We start from the raw sequence: 20,991 nt of genomic DNA on the forward strand, positions 1-20,991 counted from the left end.
TTTTGTTGTGCTGCTTCCTTTTTTTTCAGGGCTTCCCTGTCCAGCAAGGAGGCAGCCTAGTCACTATCTGCCTGCAGAGGCTTTGCTGAGCTGCTGTGGGCTCCGCCCAGCTGCCATGTGAACTTCCCTGCAGTCCTGTTTATATGGGTGTAGTTAGAACTGCCTCAGCAATGGCGGCCCATGTCTGTAATGGCGGACTCTCTCTGTAATGGTGGGTTGCCTCGGCAATGGCAGGCTGCCTCAGCAATGGCAGATTGCCTCCGTGGTGGTGGAGTGCCTCGGTAATGGCAGACACCTCTCCTCCACAGAGCTGGACCATCCCAGGTTCAGCTGTGCTTGCTGTGAATCTCTCTACCCAGAGCGTTTCCAATTGCATTTTTTTGTATTTTTTTTGTGTGTGGGGGTGGGACAAGCCGAGCCTGATCACCTGGCTCCCTGCCTCAGAACCTTTTTTTTTTAGTTGAACAGTTGACTCTCTCCTAGATGTTCCAGTCACCTGTTGAAAAGGCATCGGGATCTGTGTGATTTCCCATGCAGTGATCCACTGCACTGGCTAAAAAAGCGGTACTGAGATTCGTGGTGCTTTTTTGCCCAAGAATCTCCTGGCCTGGCTCCCTGTTTCAGTCCCCTTTTTTTAAATCAGATGAATGGGCAACTCTGCCTTCCTGGAGCTCCACTCGCCAGCTAAAAGGGCACCCAGAACAGTGTATTTTGTATGGAGAACCGCTGCACCGGGGTGCTGGCAAAACAGCCGTGCTGGCGAAAACAGCTGTGCTGGCGACCCGTGGGGCTCCTCCACCTGGGAATCTCCTGGTCTGTGGGCAATAAAAATCTGTCTGGAAATGTAGCGTCCACTCACCCTCTGCGCTTTCACTGGGAGCTGCAATCCTGAGCTGCTCTTAATCGGCCATCTTGGATCTTCTCCCGCTTGTTAATTTCTATAAAAAAGTCTTTCATTTATGGATTTTGACTGTATCAGTTTGGGGTGAATAGACACCTTAGCAACTTTGAGTCTTCCATACAAGGTATGTATCTCTATTTATTTAGATTTTTAAAAATTTATCTGAACAATGAGGTCTCGTTAAGTAAATTTTCTTATATTTATTTCCAAGAATTTTATAATTTTTTAAGTGAAAATGATTTTATACTTTTGTATTTCAATTGTTTGTTGCTACTGTCTTTATATCATACAGTCTTGCTAAATTCACTTATTAATTATAGTAAGTTTTTGGAGGTATCTTAGCATTTTTAATATATTTGATGTTATCATCTGCAACAAAGGATAGTTGTATTTTCTTCCTTCTTAACTTTGCACTTTCTTTTTTTTTTTTCCTGCATATTGCACTGGCTAGCATCTTCAGTACAACGTTGAATAGAAGTGGTTATAGCAATTATTTTGAACTCTGTTTTTGTCAGTCTTGGGGGAGAAAGCATTCAAATTACACTGTTAAGTATGATATTTGTGATAGGTTCTTCACAGGTGATTTTATCAGTTTGAAGAAGTTCTCTTTTATTTCTTGTTTGCTGAGAGTTTAAAAAAAGTCAGATGCTTTCGTCTCCTGATTGATTGAGATGATCATAAAGTTTTTCTTCTTTATGCTATCATATGATTAATTAAATTAATTGATTTTCTATTTATTACAAAGCTAACCTGGCATTCCTGAGATAAATTTCACTTGGTCATGGTGTAGTATTAGTTTGATTTATTGTGAGATTTGAGTTCCTGCTATTTTTAAAGGATTTCTTTTGGCATCTGTGTAAATGCGATTTATTGGCTCATAATTTTATTTTCTTGTAATGTCTTTGTCAGATTTTGGTATCAGGGTTACCCTGGCATTCTGAAATGATTTGGAAAGTTCCTTCCTTTCTCTATTTTCTAAAAGAGTTTGTATGAGATTTTTCCCTCCACCTAATGTACGAGTAAAACTATCTGGGCTGGTAGCTGGATGCTTTCAGGATTTTCTCCTTATGTGTGAGTTTCAGCAGTTTGACTATGATGTGTCTATGTGTGGTTTTTCTTGTATTTATTTTTCTTTTGATTTGCTGAGCCTCTTGAATCTATAAGCTGAAGTTCTTAATAAAATTTGGGAAATTTTGCCCATGATTTTTTCTGATACTTTATCTTCCCTATTCCTCCTCTTTTCCCCTTCTAGGACTCCAATTGCCTATATGTTAGACAATATGCTGATATTGTCTCATAGATCCTTGAAGCTCTGTTTTTTAAAATATCTTTTTTTTTTTTTTGCCCCAGATTTGACAGTAATTTCTACACAGACTTAGAACTTCTTTTCTATATGGCTTCTTATATTCTGGGATATCTACTTTCAATTTCTAGTTGTTCTTGTAGCCCCAAACAGTTTCCTGTCATATTTTAACACATTAAGACTGTGGCTTTCTGATCAAGTTTCAGCCACTTCTGTCATAGAGACTGGGTAGTGCCCTTAATGGAAAAACTATAGAAACTTAGAATACCTTTCAGTTTCTGCCTGTTTTTCATTGCTGTCCAATGCCTTCAAGTAGTTATCTTTTTTTTAACTTTTGTGCATGTATTAAAATTATTACCTAGAGGAGGGTTAATATGGTACAATCGATTTCATCATTATTAGAACTAGAACTCTGTCTCCTGTACTTATTTATCTATTATTTATTTGTTTTTTGAGATAGAGTCTTGTTGTGTCACCCAGGCTGGAGTGCAGTGGCATGATCTCAACTCACTGCAACCTCCACCTCCCAGGTTCAAGCAATTCTCTTGCCTCAGCCTCCCAAGTAACTGGGACTATGGGCAGGTGCCACCACACCAGGTGAATTTTTGTGTTTTTAGTAAAGATGGGGTTTCACCATATTGCTCAGGCTGGTCTCGAACTCTTGGCCTCAAGTGATCCACCTGCCTCAGCCTCCCAAAGTGTTGGGATTACAGCTGTGAGCTATTATGCCCAACCCTGTATTCTTAAACTTAGTTAATTTCACCATTCACTCTATTTTCCAATTTAGAGACCCCACTATCCCCAACTCAAAATAACTAGACATTAGATCCTAACAATTCTTTCTGAGGTAAGCTTCCTGAATCTAGTGCCACCCAACTTCCTTAGAGTCACCGTTTGAGTTCTGGTTCTCATTTAAATGGTCTTCCTTGCCCCTTAGCCTCAGTCATTTCCTATACTGTCTCAGATATCATCCAAAAAAATTCCTTATTATATTACTCCTTTGTTTTATGACCCCTCTAAGGTTCCTTCGAGATTAAATCTTCTTGGTTTAGTTTATACAGTCCCTCCCAATCCAATGTATATCCTGATGTTGTTCCATATAGAACTAATGCTAGATGTTAAACTCTCTGTGTTCCTTAGACACATCAGAACTTTCCGTGTTTTCGTAATTTTTGTACTTTGTATCCTGCCTATTTGGATCACCCATTTTCATCTGGCTTTTCAAGATGTAATTTTAAAGTCCATTCCACATACTATCTCTTCCCTGGTCTTCTTAGCTAGGTTACCTCTGTCCTCAATACTGTACTTATAAGTTTCCATGTTGACTCATCTATCTATTAATCTATCTATCTATCTTTCTATCTATCTATCTATCTATCATCTATTTATCTCTGTCTACTTACCATCTCTATAATTTCTGATTTCTCAGGGGATTCTAATCTCCTTGGTCAAAGCATTATGTCTTTCAACTGTATCTTTTTGGTATCCATAGCATCTAGTAAGCATTGTATATCTGGTGTAGATTCTCAGTGTATATTTTATTGATGACAATATTACAAAGAATATTTCTCAGCAATGATACTCAAAGCAGTGGTTTTACATATAGAAATTAAATGGCCACAGGCATGAAAGGAGAAATAAATCAGCCAGTTCATGACTATTCTTTTATTTATTGTTTCTTTAGGAACATCTATTCCCTCATCAGGCACCCCTACAGAGTTCTGCAGGAATGGTGGAACCTGGGAAAATGGCAGATGTATTTGCACAGAAGAGTGGAAAGGACTGAGATGTACAATGGGTAAATTACTTGGGATAATGCTAAGGTGTAAGGTTGACATCATGCTTGTGTTAATAAGAATAGCAATAAAGCTTCTAGAAGCTTCAGTGAATGATTATGGAAACAATGGACTTAATGATGATGGCTTTAAGATGTGTTTATCAGCTCAATAATAAAAGTTGAGTTTTCTTCTTGGTCAATTTATCAGTATATTCAATGCACCTTATCTGTTTCCTATTACATTTTTCTGCAAACTCACAGTTGTGTTTCGTTCTGGCTGCAGTGACTAATCCAGGGCAATGAATGATATGATTCTCTCAGATCCTTTCAATTGGTAATATGCCATATTACCCTATTTCAAATATCACTACTCTAATATATTTAACTTTTCTGAAATCAAGATGCATCTTCCTAAGTATATACTTTTATTAAATTTTTATCTTTTCTTCCTTTACCTTGAAGAGTTATTATTAAGTTAGTGGTTTGGTTTCAATCAATTGTGCCTCAGAATCAAAGTTCAAGGTCATTTTTAAATCTGAGGTGTGCTTTCCAACACTGTACACTTCATGCTGTCTGCGTAGAGTCCAGAGCCCTAGGTACCCACTGCTATCATTTACTGTACTCCTACCACTCACTGTGTCCCACAGACACCATGAATTTGGCCTTTTTGTTTTGCCCACATCCTCATGATGCCTTTGGCTGCTGTAGACTCTATATTTTTAGTTCTCAAGATTTCATCTAATCTGTTACAGTATCCTACCTCACATCCCATCTCTACCAGGTTTATATTGTGCACATTTTAACTGGAACCTGTGATCTAACATACTAGTCATTCTAATGTCAGTAACTTGACCAGATAGGAAAGTATAGAAGTTTCTCACAGGCCAGGGGGTTCTATTAGCCTTCTATTACCTTTCAAATTTCACTGCATAGATTCTGACCTTTGACTTTTATCTGGTTTCAATTTTTTAAAGTATGATTTATAATAAGATTTTTTTTCCTCTTGATTACAGCTAACTTTTGTGAAAATAGTACCTATATGGATTTTACTTTTGCCAGAATCCCAGTGGGCAGATATGGACCGTCTTTGGAAACATGCGACCAGAGTACTCCAAATGGTATGTGTTTTCCCAAACGTCTACTCTGTTTAGGCATAAGAATTACTATGCTGAGTCACACCTCTCATACCTCCAACTAGTGTTAGGTCCTTGAAGGGCAACAGGAAAGTTTTGTGGAAGGACTTGACTCCCTTTCATGATGCTAATGTTCAAAACTTAAGGTAGTATCTCATAAAACCTTACATTTCTCAGAAGTTTAATATGAATCAGTTGTTTGTGAATTTCTCCAAATCTTTCCTTAATTGGTTTATTTTTCTAGCTTTTGCTGTCTCCTAGAGTTCAATCAAACTGACATTTGCTCTTTTAGTTATAAATATATATATATATTTAAATTTGTCTAATCAGTAAAAGTTATAGACTTATGTCATATCTACTTTCAGATTTCATCTTTCCAGGTAGAGATGCATGGTTAAGTCTGTTTACAGTTGGTAATCCTTCACTTCCAGGTCACTTTAGTTATCCCTCTTGGAACATTCTCTAGCTTCATTCTGCTTTTCTTGAACATGACTACCTTACTTGTGTGGAGTCATTCTGAGAGTGAAGGAGTAAATAGCATTTTCTATTTCTAATATGGTCCCTGATAATATCAAAGATTTTGATGACTTATTTCAGTGTCACGTTGAGTAATATCTTCTGAGTGCAGGCTTTAGAAATTCATAAATTCTATCCTGATAACCAGAGCCTATTATGCCATATAATTTCCCCTAATGTTTTACCTGCTCCTTGTTTGTGTTGACTTGCATCTGAGCAATCTTCCAGCAGGTAATTCCCTGCTTCCTATGGAACTAGATATCTTAAGAATATAGCTAATTCTAGATCATCGACAACAATGTTAGATAAAACTACTGCCTGCAATGGCCCTGAAGAAAATGTGACATTTTATTTAGATATTTATTTTTGTGTATGTCAAGGGAACTCTGAAGCACTAAAAAAATTACATGAATTGCTCTTTTTGATATGCTTTTTATCTTATTATTATGAGAAATTATCCAGATCTGTATTTGATTTGTGGAGTTCAAATTGCTTCTGCCCATATATATTATTGTGTTAGTTGATTCTTGCATTGCTATAAAGAAATATCTGAAATACCGTATCAGTCATGCTTACTCAAGTATTCATGATCCTACTCTCTACATAAGTCCTCCTGAATTTTTTACTCAGAGCATAAAAGGGGCTTCAACCATGTTGATATTTACTATACTTACCATACTATACTATACTATACTGTACTATACTATACTGTATGCTATTGGTATCTATTGTTTTAATTTTACATGTTTTATATGTCCTAAATATTTCATAATGGTTTATAAAACAGATACAACTTACAAAACATAACTGTGCTACTGAATTAGGAAGAGTAAGAGTGTCAGTAACATACCCATGAAAAGGCATCACTCTTGTTTAATATATATGAATTCTGTGGGACAAGAGACTCAATGTCTTTTATTTGATAGTTAATTTTTCTTTTCTGAGCACCCATTATGAAAACATGTTTATTAATTTTTCTTTTCTGAGCACCTCAAATTTCAGATTAAGCCTATAATTGTACAGATTTAGTTTCTAACTGTTGGCAATTTTGCTTTTAGTTTTATATTAATAATTACTTCTAACTACTTATATACCAAATGAGCAAAATACTTCTCAAGATTTGGGGGATATTTACATTTTAGGTAACATTGAGGAAAAGATGGATTTGACGTGTGTCCACTTAAAAGTTATTTATAGCCTATAAATACGTTAGAGATTTTCATTATGTTATGCTGTAGAGGTGAAGTCGTATAAATTAAGAGTGACTCCAACTTTGCGGTTTACATGTTATTGAAGCAATCTCTAATTTCCGTGTTTCTAGTTGTTGTCCTGAGAAGGAGCTGCCCAAAGCTGGTCCTGAGGAAAAATCTATCTTTTGGTCAGCTGTCCCTCTAATTATGATTTTTTTCTATGGAAACTACTTAAGTATTAACTATAGGAAGGCAATGAGGTAGGGAGACTTGAATGGTAATCCTAAGAAATAAAGCAAATGACCCAGCAAATATTTATTGAGAGGCAACCTAACATCTAATACATACAAGAGAATATAATAGAACTCTTTGCCTTTCAGCTGTTATCCACATTTGCATAAAGCAGTCAAGATCAACATATAATTCAACATATACAGGAATTATTCATATTGTTTCTAGTCTCTCGGCCTAGTATTCTCTCATCATATCCGCTTCAAAGCTGTTATGTCCTTAATTGTTGAAAGGCAAATCTTACTTGAAGACATCGAAGGAAGGAAATAGTCAACTTGTCCTTTGAACTCTGGATTTAAAAATCAAGACAATAAGTGGTATCTGCCTAAAAATAATAGGCAATACGTTTTTAATAAATAACTTTTAATAAAAATTAATTATTGCCTTAAAATAATAGGCAATAATTTTAATAAATAGTATTTTTAATAAAAAATTTTCTTTTTATTAAAGCGGGCAATCCAAGGGCAGTCCGGCTGTGCAGTCTCTCTCTATACGGAGACATAGAATTACAAAATGCGACAATAGGAAATTGCAGCGCAACTCTGAAAGCCCTGGAAAAGGAGGTATGCCATATGACTCGCTGATGGGTAACTGCAAGAAGTTCTGATTCCATGCAAGTTTCTGTTCTTCGGATACTTGATGGTCAAATCAATGCTTTTAAAACTCTCAAATTAGAAATAACAAAAACTAGTAAATAAAGCCACTCTTATTTATTTATTTTTTTGAGACGGAGTTTCGCTTGTGTCACCCAGGCTGGAGTGCAATGGCACTATCTCGGCTCACTGCAACCTCAGCCTCCCAGGTTGAAGTGATCCTCCTTCCTCAGCCTCCTGAGTAGCTGGGATCACAGGCACACGCCACCATGCCAATTTTTGTATTTTTAGTAGAGACGGTTTCACCATGTTGGCCAGGCTGGTCTCGAACTCCTGACCACAAGTGATCCGCCCACCTTGGCCTCCCAAAGTGGTGGGATTACAGGTGTGAGCCACTGCACCCAGCCGCCACTCTCATTTTTAAAAGTTGACATATGTTTGTGAAAAATGACAGTTTGTTCAGCAAATTTCAGCAAACGATAATCAACAGTACATTTTAAATGGCTTCATCTTTGTAGACCAGTGAAGTCTTGACTGGGTATAGATCCCTGACATTGGAGACCAAAGGAAAGCCTTTAGATGTCGTAACTGGATCAGCATGAAGAGAAAGCAACTACAACCAGATCCTTTGAAACAGGAAACTCCAAACCTGATGCAGGTCTCAGGGTTGTATCTATGAGCAGGTGAAATGGAAGTACATCTAACTAGATATTTTTTCATGAAGATTAAATTATTTTGACAAAAGTTGTACCCAAATGCACATGCATGGAAGAGCTAACACTTGGGGACAAGCAAGGGGAGGAAAAGGAAAGCAAGCTTTACGTACAGCCTTTCACGTGCTGGGTATGTTGCTTATGTTACCACATTTAATCTTTATGAAACCTCTGTGAGTTGAATGTTAATCCCATATTACAAATAATTATAGCTAATAACATTTACTGATTGTTGAGCACCTACTGCATGCCAAATATTGTGGCAATTATTTAATATATTTATTAGTTTATCATGTTTAATTCTTATAACACCATAGACAGGTATTAATGTACCCATTTCATAGATAAGGAAAACGTGGTTCTGAGAGGTGAACCATTTTGCCTAGTAACTACAGCCAAAAAGTGATGGAGCTGTTCTTTATTTTAAAGTCCACATACTTTGGGAGGCCGAGGTGGGTGGATTACAAGGTCAAGAGATCGAGACCATCCTGGTCAACATGGTGAATCCCCGTCTCTACTAAAAATACAAAAATTAGCTGGGCATGGTGGTGCACGCCTGTAGTCCCAGCTACTTGGGAGGCTGAGGCAGGAGAATTGCTTGAACCCAGGAGGCGGAGGTTGTGTGAGCTGAGATTGCGCCATTGCACTGCAGCCTGGGTATTAAGAGTGAAACTCCATCTCAAAAACAATAAAAAAATAAAAATAAATAAAATAAAGTCCACATACCTTGGCTCCCTAATCACAGATGGGCAGGGTAGGGGTGGGGTGAGGATGGGAGTTGGAGAGTAGAGGTGGCTGCCAGCCACACAAGTTGTGCCAAACCATAGACTGAGGAAAGATGCTAAATTTGGAATCTGACAAACCAGTGTTTGGTTCTTAGCTCTGCCATTTCTAAGCTGTGTGAAACTTGATCGAGCTCCCTAATTTTTCTTGAAGGTGCATAACTCACAAAGTTGTTTTGCTTATTAAATGTAATAACACCTGTAAACATCTTAGCAGAGTGCCTAGCACATAGTGAGGGTCTGGCTATTGAATTGGAGTTATTTGTTTCTGTCTACTGATTGGATATTGTTTCTGATGCTTACCCAAGAGTGAATAGCCTGTAGCATTGGTATAATTTGTGAAATGATGCTGCCATCTAGTGAAAACCAAGCCCACCCCCTACACATACATGCACACATGTATGGACACCCAGCTTCACCAATGACAACATGGATTGGCACATTTTAGCCTCACAACATAAAGCCCTGGGGCTAACTGGTACCTAGAGAGGGTGTCACAATTAGTGCTTCCCAAACCACCTGTGCTGAAAAGCCAGTTAAAAAAATTTTGAACCCATTGCCCACCAATAATTTTGTGAAATACAATAAAAATGAATTACTAGAAAAATGAAATGAAAAAGATGTGTAAAATGCAAACCAAAATTTTAGAACTATTATACTGAACAGCATAAAATTGCTTTATATGTTTCTGACCAATTATTTTCGGTTTCTATACTTATCTCTCTGCGGCCTTTGTAGCACACAGCGGACAGCACTGGTCCGTGGATACACTCTAGTAGCTCCCATCTAGCTAAGGCAGCCCCTTATAGTTCATCGATCCTGTCAAATGGGAAAGAGTGGGGAAACCACTGGTCTGCATGTACTTTGTCCTTTAAGCAAGGAAATATGCAAATGTGGAAAACTGAGCGGACGTGATGCTCAGGAGATTGAGGCTCAGCTAAATTCCGGCTCATTTACCTGCAGTTGCTTACAAAGTGTTTGGACATAGTCGTGTAAAGCTAGGGGTTTTTTTTTCTGATTTTTTAAACAGGTAGGGAATGCGGAAGCACCACTTAATCGCATTTCTTCTGAAGTCCAGATATTAACATCGAATGCCAATAAATTAACTGCCGAGAACATCATTAGTGCTACACAAGTGGTTGGACAGATCTTCAACATATCCAGAAATGCTTCATCTGAGGTAAAACTCATAGAACTTTTTTTTTTTTTAAGAGGGGGTGTTGGGAAAGAAAGATGTCCTGAACTCCACTCCTTATTCCATGATATGGATTTGGGCATGGCTTAGGTTGCTTAAAGGCATTTTGCACAGCACTCCGTCTGAGAAATGCTCAAAGAAATAAAAAAGGGCCTCTTGTCCAAATATTTTCCTTTAGTATATTCAAAATGATCATTATTGTAGGTTTTTTTTTTTTTTTTTGAGACAGAGTCTTGTTCTGTCACCCGGGCTGGAGGGCAGTGGCACGAATGTCAGGTCACTACAACCTCTGCTTCTCGGGTTAAAGGGTTCAAGTGATTCTCAGGTGTCAGCCTCCCAAGCATCTGGGACTACAGGCACACACCACCACACCTGGCTATCATGTTAAGTCTTTTAGGAAGTCCTGGAATGCATAAGTCTACTGTACTTTACGAATATGTTTACCAACTACATTTGACCTCACCATCCCTAGTGTGTTTCAAGTAAATAGTGTTTCAAGAAGTTACTTTGCAACATGTGATTTTTAAACTGTGATCCATTTCTATTAAGCATATTTAAATTTTAGTCTTGGTTTTCTGAAAACGTTAAGCCTAGTTTACATTCCTGATATTTTAACCTGTTAAACCCTGGTACTTGAAAACAAGTATACTCAACATTTACTAATTGGTATAGCTGGACAGTGGTCAATCAGGGCTATAAACCACCAATATGGACTGACCCTGTGTACAAGTTGAGTATCAGCATGCCCTGAAAATAGCTACTCCTTCTCCCATTCCCTTTAAATGTCTTATTTCAGAAAAAAAAATTGAAAAGTATTTTTCCTACTGAAAAGTAGGTGGGATTCACGTCACAAGTTAATAAAAATGGAATTGAAAGAGGCAACATTGACCTCCAAATGTAGAATTAATGGAGGGATTAACTAATAGGCAGAAGGGCTCAACACTCCCAAAGAGGACAGTGAAATAGTAATCAAACGCCAAAAGATCATCACTCTGACACACTCCTGAGTTACTGATTGTGAGAAAACTAGAATTAATTTTACTAAGTTTAATAGTTACACTGTCTAACAGTTATACTAAGTATAACTTAGTTATAGTGTTGGGAGCTGTAATTTGTAACCACCAGAATACCACACCCTTCTTATTTTGTTTCTGCTTTTGTATCCAACCATTTGATTTTGCGTTCTTGGATTCTGTGAAAGATCTTGCTATGAGGTTGAATTCAGAGACTTAAACCTCCTAATTAACTACCTTAATGTATATTTTCACTTTGACTTATCTTGATTCTCTCTGTCATATTACGTGGATCAAAAAATAAACCTTTAATTTTGTAAAATGCCTGCCTCTATGTTATCATATCAGTGATGCCACTTGCTACTATAATGATTCATGATGATAATGGTGGTGACGATACTGTGTGATGTATGCTTCTCTGATGATCAGTATCTTCTTGGCAGGCAAAGAAAGTTGCTGTAGTAACAGTGAGTCAACTCCTAGATGCCAGTGAAGACGCTTTTCAAAGTGCTGTTGCTACTGCTAATGATGATCCCCTTACAACGTAAGCACAAATTCGATTTGGAAAGAAAACTTGACTAAAAGTGCTGTTTCCTTTTCTAGGATAAAGTATTAACAGAGACGTCTTTATTTCTCTCATGGAGGCAGTAACTGGCTGATTCCCCTGGAATGCAGACAACAGCCATGACTTTCCACTTGATCTTCAGTTACTAGATGGAGTGGTACATGTTACCTCCTGCATCCAGGGATGCTGGCTATGGCCTGGGAGATAGACAGTAACTGGGCTCGTTTAGACTAGAACTTGTTTTTCTCACCTTAGTTTGACATGGCCAAGGGGCAACTTACATGCATGGCAAGACCTCTTCTAACTTCTTCTCCAACACATAGAGCTGCAGAGAACAGCTCACTTTGCAGGACACACTGCCATCCCCCAAGCTGTACCTCACGTCTCTCTTTCCAAAACCCTGGTGTGTTTTGCTTATTTTCCTTAGCTTTTCCAATAATGTCTTCTTGACCTCTTCGTGGAGCTCCTGGTAGGGGTGCCCCATTTACTCAGCCCGCCCCGCTCAACCCCTCATGGGAGGGAATATGTAGATGAGCAAGTGTAGGAACCAGTCAGTTCCTTCCCCACTGGCCCCGCCCAGCCCCCCTCATGGGAGGGAATATGTAGATGAGCAAGCATGGGAACCAGTCAGTTGCTTCCCCACTGGCCCCGCCCAGCCCCTCATGGGAGGGAATATGTAGATGAACAAGCATGGGAACCAGTCAGTTCCTTCCCCACTGGCAGGAGCAAACTCTGTGCAGGTCCCGCAGCAGCGTCCAGGTGGGGTGCCTGCAGCCCCGAGGCCCCAGAGGGCGTGTTACGATGCTCTCTTATCTCCACCATCCACGGACAGCAGTGTGTTATCAGCCCAGAGGACTCTCTGCCTCATCACATGGGGTGGCTGCCCTCTGCCAGTGAGGCCAAAGGGCCAGTGTGACAGCCTTTTTGGGTCCCTGCACTTGCTGGGTCCTGAATTCTTGTCCAGTGCCCAAGAAGAATGAGGTCACGTGGACAAATTGAAGGATGCTGAATGCAGAGAATTTCATTAAACTCAAGTAAGCATACATGCTCATTGTAGGAACATAAGAAAATAGGTAGCTTCGCAAAATTTAAAAAATTATCTTACCTTTATTAGCCTGTTTGTATATATTCCAGGTTTTTTCCCTTTGTTTCTCTCTCTGTGTTTGTGTGTCTGTCTGTATGTATATGTATATTACATACTATATTGATTCATAACTTGCTTTTGTCAATACCTTACAAACATCTTCTTCATAAACGTCTTTTATATAAATATGTATGCATCTACATCATACTTTTAGATTACTACATTATATGAGTAAACTTTTATTGAAACAGTTCTTTGTTCTTCAGCTGGACATTCACATTCCTGGAAGTCTTTTAATGCTCTACGTAATCAGCATTCTGGTACATAATCTTTATTTACATGACTCATTATTTCCTCAGGAGAAATTCTCAGAAGTAGTTGTTAGTTTTCTAATGGTTACAACCAGTACCTACTTAGTATTGAAATTTGAAAGTAGAAAAAGCACAAAGGCACAAAACAGAGCATTCAAAAGAGTGTAATTCTGAGAGGTGGTGGTAGAGGCTGAATGAACAGTACTTTGTGACTTCGGATTTCAATAGGAGTCTGGGCCCTTCTCATATAGAATATAAATGTCTCTCATTTTTCTTTACATATGAGAAGGAAGTGCCCACGGGGTCCAGAGTTTAAGTTCAGTGAAGAGGAAGGCCAAGAGCCAGAGTGGGCTCCCTTCAGAGCTGAAAGGTTTGTGTTTGCAGAGTCTTGCTAGAGAGGAGGAACGGATGTTTTTGATGAGAAAGCTGAGAAAAGAGAAGTTGTGAGATTTGAACATCACAGGTCACAAAGCAGATAGGAACATTTTCCTAAAAGTCAATAATTGTGAATTTTACTGGCTTAATATATAAAGGAAAAAACAATTTTGTCTGATTTATATGCAATATCCAAATCGTTTTAAAGGAGGTAGTTAGAGGATACATAAAAATTTAAAGTGTAGGATACATTGAACTATAAAATGGTATGAGCACGCTCAATTCCTCCTTTTACCACTCTGAATTTCTAGTCCACCTATTTTCTAATGATGGTCTATCAGTTTATCCTCTACCATGTGATCTTTCTCATAAGCTATCGTTGACTCAGATCCTTTCTTCATTCACTTAGATAAGGCTCCGTCCTCTGCCTCTATCCCCAAAGTCAGGTCACCAACCCTTTAGGTTTCTTTTTTTTTTTTTTTTTTGAGACTGAGTTTCACTCTTGTTACCCAGGCTGGTTTCTCTTTTTTTTTTTTTTTGAGACTGAGTTTCGCTCTTGTTACCCAGGCTGGAGTGCAATGGCGCGATCTCAGCTCACCGCAACCTCCGCCTCCTGGGTTCAGGCAATTCTCCTGCCTCAGCCTCCCGAGTAGCTGGGATTACAGGCATGCGCCACCGTGCCCAGCTAATTTTTGTATTTTTAGTAGAGACGGGGTTTCACCATGTTGACCAGGATGGTCTCGATCTCTTGACCTCGTGATCCACCCGCCTCGGCCTCCCAAAGTGCTGGGATTACAGACGTGAGCCACCGCGCCCGGTTTAGGTTTCTTTAGGAGAATACTCCTGATGAACTGCCAACAGAGATCATCTCTCCACAACAAGGAAATTAATTGTTGCTCAGGACAATCCTTGGTTTCCAAACTCCATCTTCTGAACCTAGGCTGGGTGCAGGGTTCCCTGACAGGCGCCAGGCCTTAGTCATCCATTTCACTTCACTTCTTCCTTCTTTCTTTCCAGTTTTCTCTTGGTGTCTCTCAGTCTCTCAGCTACTGAATTCCCTTTCTATAGTATAGGGAGAAGTGGAGAGGGTGAGAATAAACAGGAGGAGAGTGACAGGAAAGAAGGACTCCGCCCCAGCTCCAGCCATCTCAAGTTGTCATAGGTCTCTAGTGTCCATTCTCTTTCTCTAAGTTGGGTAGAGGCAGAATGTCAAAGTGGGCAGAGCTCTGGAGGTGTAGCCAGGGTTTCTGCTGGTGAGGGCATCATAGTACAATCAATGAGGACTTCACCATTTTTTCTTCTTTTTTTTTTTTTTTTGGAGATGGAGTCTTACTCCGTCATTTAGGGTGGAGTACAGTGGCATGATCTCGGCTCACCACAACCTCCGCCAATCAGGTTCAAGAGATTCTCCTGTCTCAGACTCCCTGTAGCTGGGGTTACAGGCATGTGCCACCATGCCCAGCTAATTTTTGTATTTTTAGTAGAAACGGTTTTGCCATATTGACCAGGCCAGTCTCAAACTCCTGACCTCAGGTAATCCACCCTCCTTGGTCTCCCAGAGTGCTGGGATTACAGGCATGAGCCACTGCGACTGGCTGACCTCACCATTTTGGACACTGGTTCCAAAGTCTGATCTATAACCTTAGAACTTTGCTTTCATAGTGAAGGTCATAATTGCCCTGGTTTACCTGACTTTGAGAACCAAAATGCCTCCCTAGCACTGACCACCCTGTACGTTTACATTTCACTTTTCTTTTTGTATTTCTGTGTCCAGCTATCCTGGCACCCACTCAAATTATCTTGACCAAATAGAGATTTATTGTAAATAGGCATTAGGGGTCTCATGGGGGTCCCAAGAATTGGATCATAATATAGTGGGCCTTGTCCATCCAACATAATCAAAAAGGTCAGACTCTAGTTTAAAGAGAGTTCATTCCAGTGCAAAGTTTAAGGACAGCTGCCTAGGTAGCACAGATTCCAAAAAATGGAAGTCAGTGTTTTGAAGCATGTAAGTTTGGGATCATTTATATAAACAAAGTTCAGGGAAGTTTAACAGAATTTCAGCATCTTTCTATATAAGGCTTAATGCATGGTTATAATGATCTGATTAGCCGAGATGGTCTTTTTCTTTCGGGAAAGGTGTATTTAACATTCCACACTGAAGATGTCACAGTTACACTGAATACGTAACAATCATGAGCCATCTGGTCTGAGTTAGGTACAGGACAAAGGAGGCAGTTAATCTATAACATAGATCCGTCATTAGAAAGGGGAAAGGTCTGGTCTCCGGTCTCTCCTAGTCATTTATGAACAAGAACAATGAAGAAGAGAGTTAATCTATAATCTAAGAAGTAGAAGCTGCAAACATGCTTGAAGTGATTCAGTCTCCAGGGCTTAACTTCCTCCTGGACACAATAAATTTAGAGGGTCCTGAAATTTTACTTTCTTTTATTGCCATATGGACCGAGGAAGAACGACTGAGGATCCAAAGCAGCTTTGTAAGTCTTAGTAGAGGAGTTTATGGGCCTTTTCAACAGGAAGAATTAGCCTCTTAGTTTTAAATTGTATTTTTTCTTACAATGATATAATGACCTCTCTGCCTCCCTCTAAATGATGACTTTCCTGATATAACTACAGCACTAATTTAAAAAATCCTGTGTCCAAGAATCTGATGACTTATTTTAGTCCATCGTACCAGGTTGATGGCCACTTTCTATATTGGCTCCTCTGGGGCAGGTGCCCATCTGTAATCTCATCAGTTATGACAAGTGGAAGGAAAAATTATACAGAAGAAAAAATGAACTTAGAAGTAGCTGTGCTTGGAGCAACCTGGTAGTGGCAACGTGAAAACCACCTCTGGTCTATCCACCACGTCTTTCCTTTTAGCCTGCAGATGCCTGAGGAAGCAGCTCCTGGAATTCCCGCTTTTTCTCAGAGTGCTGACCTCTAAGTAGGTACTCAACAGTTACTGTTAGGTAGAATGATACTCTTTGCAGATTGGAGTTTCGTTAGGTATTCCTCCTGTTGAAAGCAGTTCTGGGATATGTATGAATTTCTAAAAATGGTTTTATAAAAGGAAAACTTTGAAACAGAGGATCTAATCTGAATGTTTCCATACGAATGATGATTACATTCTTTTTATAAAGCAATCCTCAATTCTTGTAAACTTTCTATTTATCTCATTTGGAGGTAGAAAAAAGATATTTTAGTGTCAGAAATAAAGATTTGGGATTTAGAACAACTACATTCTGATGAAATCCTTTCATTTCTGGAAAAACCAGACTGATTATTTTACATACAGAGGTTTTGTTTGGTCAAGTACAGAAATAATAGTTCAAATATTTCTATGAGAAACAAGAAAAGGCAAAGGTCTTATGACTTTTCTTTGGAGAGCATCAACTCGACAGGTCGCCCCCACTCCCTCCCACCTTCCACCTAATCTATCTTTCACCTTAGCCAAAGTAGAAAAGAACATTGTGTAAACCTTCAGGGTTTAGTTCATAGCTGAGGCAACGAGCTCAGAGCTCTGCTCTTCGGTGGCTCCATCTGAACAGTCACCTCAGGAATGAACAACTTTCAAAACATGCTTTGGATCCTAAGAGGTTTGAGTGAGATGAAGAAGATCAATAAGTGGAAATGGATTCTCACTACTGGAGAAACAATTAGAAGTGCATGCCTTGCCAATGGTGGGTGGCAAGACCATCCTTCTGTGTGAAAAGCATCATAATAAAGACTATTTCTTCTGGGAAATCTATCATTCTTGAATTCTACGTTTTTGCCATCTATGTTCAAGGTGGCCTTCAGTGAGGACTATCCCCCAGAATTTTTTTAAGTACATATAACACACCATGACTCTAGAGAAGTATATCCATTATCCATTGTCAATTGCCAGGCAATTGTCAATGTTGTCATGACCACACAATTCTATGCTCATGTTTTTCTGCTGTAGTGTAAGAGAGAACACATACCTTTGATTTTATGGCAATATCTTGAGTATTAAGTTGTGTTTTTTTATATGCAGGCTTATCGAGCAAATTGAGAATTATTCCTTGTCTTTGGGTGATCAGTCAGTGGTGGAACCCAACATCGCAATACAGTCAGCAAATTTCTCTGCAGAAAATATGCCTTCAAATGTTCAATTCTCTGTGCAGAAAGGTGAGCTGTTAATCTTGTGTGCTTGTAGCAGCAAAGAGCATTCTGCTACCGATGATGAATAACGCTCTGTGCACAATAATGTAGATTTTTACAATTCTATTCTTTCTCTTCTCATAGGAGCTAGTGGTTCCCTAGTTTCTGGTTCAACATTTATACAGACAAACGTGGATGGCCTTAATCCAGATGAAAACACTGAACTGCAGATTTTGCTTAACATGAAAGAAGGTAGGTTTCAAACTTTGTTACATTAAAAAAGAATGGACTGGAATTCATGGTACTAAGAACTTCTAATTTACTGAGGAAGGAATAATGTCTACTTAGTTTGATACTGAGTAATTTGCATTTGAGTATGCTTGAGCTCTGACATATTATGGTAATCTCAACTCTACTATTCTAAGTCATAATTTCTTTTTCTTTTCTCAAAAACCTTTTGGAAAGTAGCAGAATTGAAATGCCCAGGCCACGTACACAAATATGTTTTCCTGAAAAATCTTGCTAAGGTGGTTCTGTTGTACACTTGCACATTTAAAACACATTTAATCACAAGCTCTGACCATGTTTACTAGTGGCATGACACTCTCAGGCTCAGATTCATCCTGCAGACTTGACCCTGGAAAAGTCTATGTAATTGGCACAGTCATTATTTAGTAGTATCAGTTTTAGGTTACCACCTCTCTGTGGTGCTCACCGTGTGCCCACCATCATCCTGCATATAACCTTTCAGAAATTCTTACATGTAACTTGAAGTGGTTGTATTTTTCAAAGTCTAAAAAAAAAAAAATAAGTAAATACATACACTTACTTTTCATTTCTTCTCAAACAAAAAAACCCAATGCCAGAAAGTGTATGTGTTAGACAGAATAAATTTATAATAGCAACTAAAAAAGAAGAGAGTATTATTCGTGAATCTGGCGCTCTGGAGTTTTGCTGTCATTTGCTTTGGCCACATGCTTTGTGATGGTAGAAACTAAATCTAAGTCTTCTGTGTTCTTGTGCATTTTTTAAATTTAAAATACTTCATGCATACAGAAAAGTACAGTAAGTAATGTAAGCAGTACCTATGTACTTACCAGCAAAGAAAACTAATGTCAATTTTTGCTGTATTTGCTTCAGATCTCTAAAAAAGAGGGTGACGATGTTACAGTTGCACCTGAAGCCCTCTACCTTATCCGTTCCCATCCTCCCCCCCTTAGAAATCACATCTTTCTGAAGTTGTGTATCATTTTCATAGCTGTGTTTAAACTTTTGTTGCATACTTATGTATCCATAAACAAAATATGCTATTTGCGGAGATGTTTTTAAATATTTACATACATTTTATCGTGCTGTATAGAACTTATAAACAAAAACTTACCCTTTTTTGAAGGTGTATCTGTGGGTTATCAGACTTACTAACTTTTGTCTAACTGATAATATGAAACATATATTGTTACTTTCCTTTTGCAACTTGAAAGTTCAACGGTATGATATGGTTGCTTAGTTTTTCTATCCTTTGATTTGAGCGTCTTTCCGTGTGTTTATTAGACATTCAGATTTCCCACTCTGGGACTCACCATTTCAAACACTGATCATTTTTCCATGAGATAGTTTATCTTTTTCTTATTGGCCATTAGAAATTCTTTTTAAATTCTGAATATTAATTCTTTGTTGATTATGTAAATATCTTCACTCCAGACTCCAGTTATCTTTCTGATGTTTTTAGTCACACCAAAACTTTAATTTGTAGTGTAGCAATGTACCCAATGTGTCAGTCTTTTCTTGTATAATTGGTACGTTGTGTCTTTTTTATGATGATACTTCCCTATTCTGAAGTCATCATAATGGTCTCTTACTTAGTATTTGTATTTATATGTGTGTTTACAGTGCACTTAGAATTTATTTTTGTGTTTGGTAAAATGTAAAAATCTAATTTTTCATTTCATATAAATAATCAATATAGTCTAATGAATTAAAAACACTATTATAGAGACAGAGAACCAGTTGGATAGAAAGGGACACATTTTTTATATTAATTAAAAAAACTAGTCTCCAGGCCAGGCGCGGTGGCTCACACCTGTAATTCCAGCACTTTGGGAGGCCAAGGCGGGCAGATCACGAGGTCAGGAGATCAAGACCATTCTGGCCAACATGGTGAAATGCCGTCTCTACTAAAAATACAGAAATTCGCTGGGTGTGGTGGTGCGTGCCTATAGTCCCAGCTACTCAGGAGCCTGAGGCAGGAGAATCGATTAACATTGGGGGTGGATATGGCAGTGAGCCAAGATCGTGCCACTGCACACCAGCCTGGTGACAGAGCAAGACTCCATCTCAGAAAAAAACTAGTCTCCAAAAATATCTATTGTTTAATTACTTATTCTCTTAAAAGGCATCTCCAAATACATGGGGAGTTCAGAAAAATGCTATTATAGGGACAGATTTTAGTGTAACTATCCCAGGAATTGAAAATCAAGTAGGCAAAAATAATAAACTTGACCTTTATATATGCTGATGTGTATGTAATTTTGTTGTAGAAATAGAACAGATAATAAAATTTCTTTAAAAATATCCATGGAGTATGTTAAAAACTGACCATTTACTAGTCCACAGAGAAAAACTTATATATTTTGTGAAATAGAAGTCATATAGGACATAGTTCCTGACCACAATGCAATAAAACTAGAAGTGTACTTTAAAAGAAGAGCTAAAATTCTATCCAATTAGAAAAATTTTAAACATCATTATTTTACTTATTTATTTATTTTTTGAGACAGAGTTTTGCTCTTGTTGCCCAGGCTGGAGTGCAATGGCGCATTCTCGGCTCACTGCAACCTCTGCCTCCTGGGTTCAAGCAATTCTCCCATCTCAACCTCCCAACTAGCTGGGATTACAGGCATGTGCCACCACGTCCAGCTAATTTTTTGTATTTTTAGTAGAGACAGGGTTTCATCATGTTGGCCACGATGGTCTTGATCTCTTCACCTCATGATCCACCTGTCTCGGCCTCCCAAAGTGCTGGGATTACAGGCGTGAGCCACCGCGCCCGGCCTCTTAAACATCATTATTAGAGAGAAAGTTAAACTGCAGATTACAAATTATTTGAAAATTAATGGGAATG

At 38.6% G+C, this 20,991-nt stretch overlaps 1 protein-coding gene across 3 annotated transcripts in view; it reads left to right on the top strand.

The window, feature by feature from the left end:
* ADGRG7 (adhesion G protein-coupled receptor G7) overlaps window positions 1-20,991 on the top strand; it is a 93,486-nt gene that overhangs the window by 19,183 nt on the left and 53,312 nt on the right. Inside the window, exons 2-8 of one of the 3 annotated variants that reach the window (XM_012476901.2) lie at window positions 3,889-4,002; window positions 4,995-5,099; window positions 7,562-7,674; window positions 10,230-10,379; window positions 11,851-11,951; window positions 17,764-17,897; window positions 18,015-18,122. In XM_012476901.2, the coding sequence (XP_012332324.2) occupies window positions 3,889-4,002; window positions 4,995-5,099; window positions 7,562-7,674; window positions 10,230-10,379; window positions 11,851-11,951; window positions 17,764-17,897; window positions 18,015-18,122 (825 nt within the window). Of the gene's footprint in view, window positions 1-3,888; window positions 4,003-4,994; window positions 5,100-7,561; window positions 7,675-10,229; window positions 10,380-11,850; window positions 11,952-15,694; window positions 16,241-17,763; window positions 17,898-18,014; window positions 18,123-20,991 lie in introns of those variants that run through there. The other 2 variants (XM_064374556.1, XM_064374557.1) reach the window with 2 other exon arrangements.

Source organism: Aotus nancymaae, unplaced genomic scaffold, assembly GCF_030222135.1.
Source record: "Aotus nancymaae isolate 86718 unplaced genomic scaffold, 86718_ANA_hifiasm-v0.15.2.pri h1tg000011l, whole genome shotgun sequence".
NCBI classification, from domain to species: Eukaryota; Metazoa; Chordata; class Mammalia; order Primates; family Aotidae; genus Aotus; species Aotus nancymaae.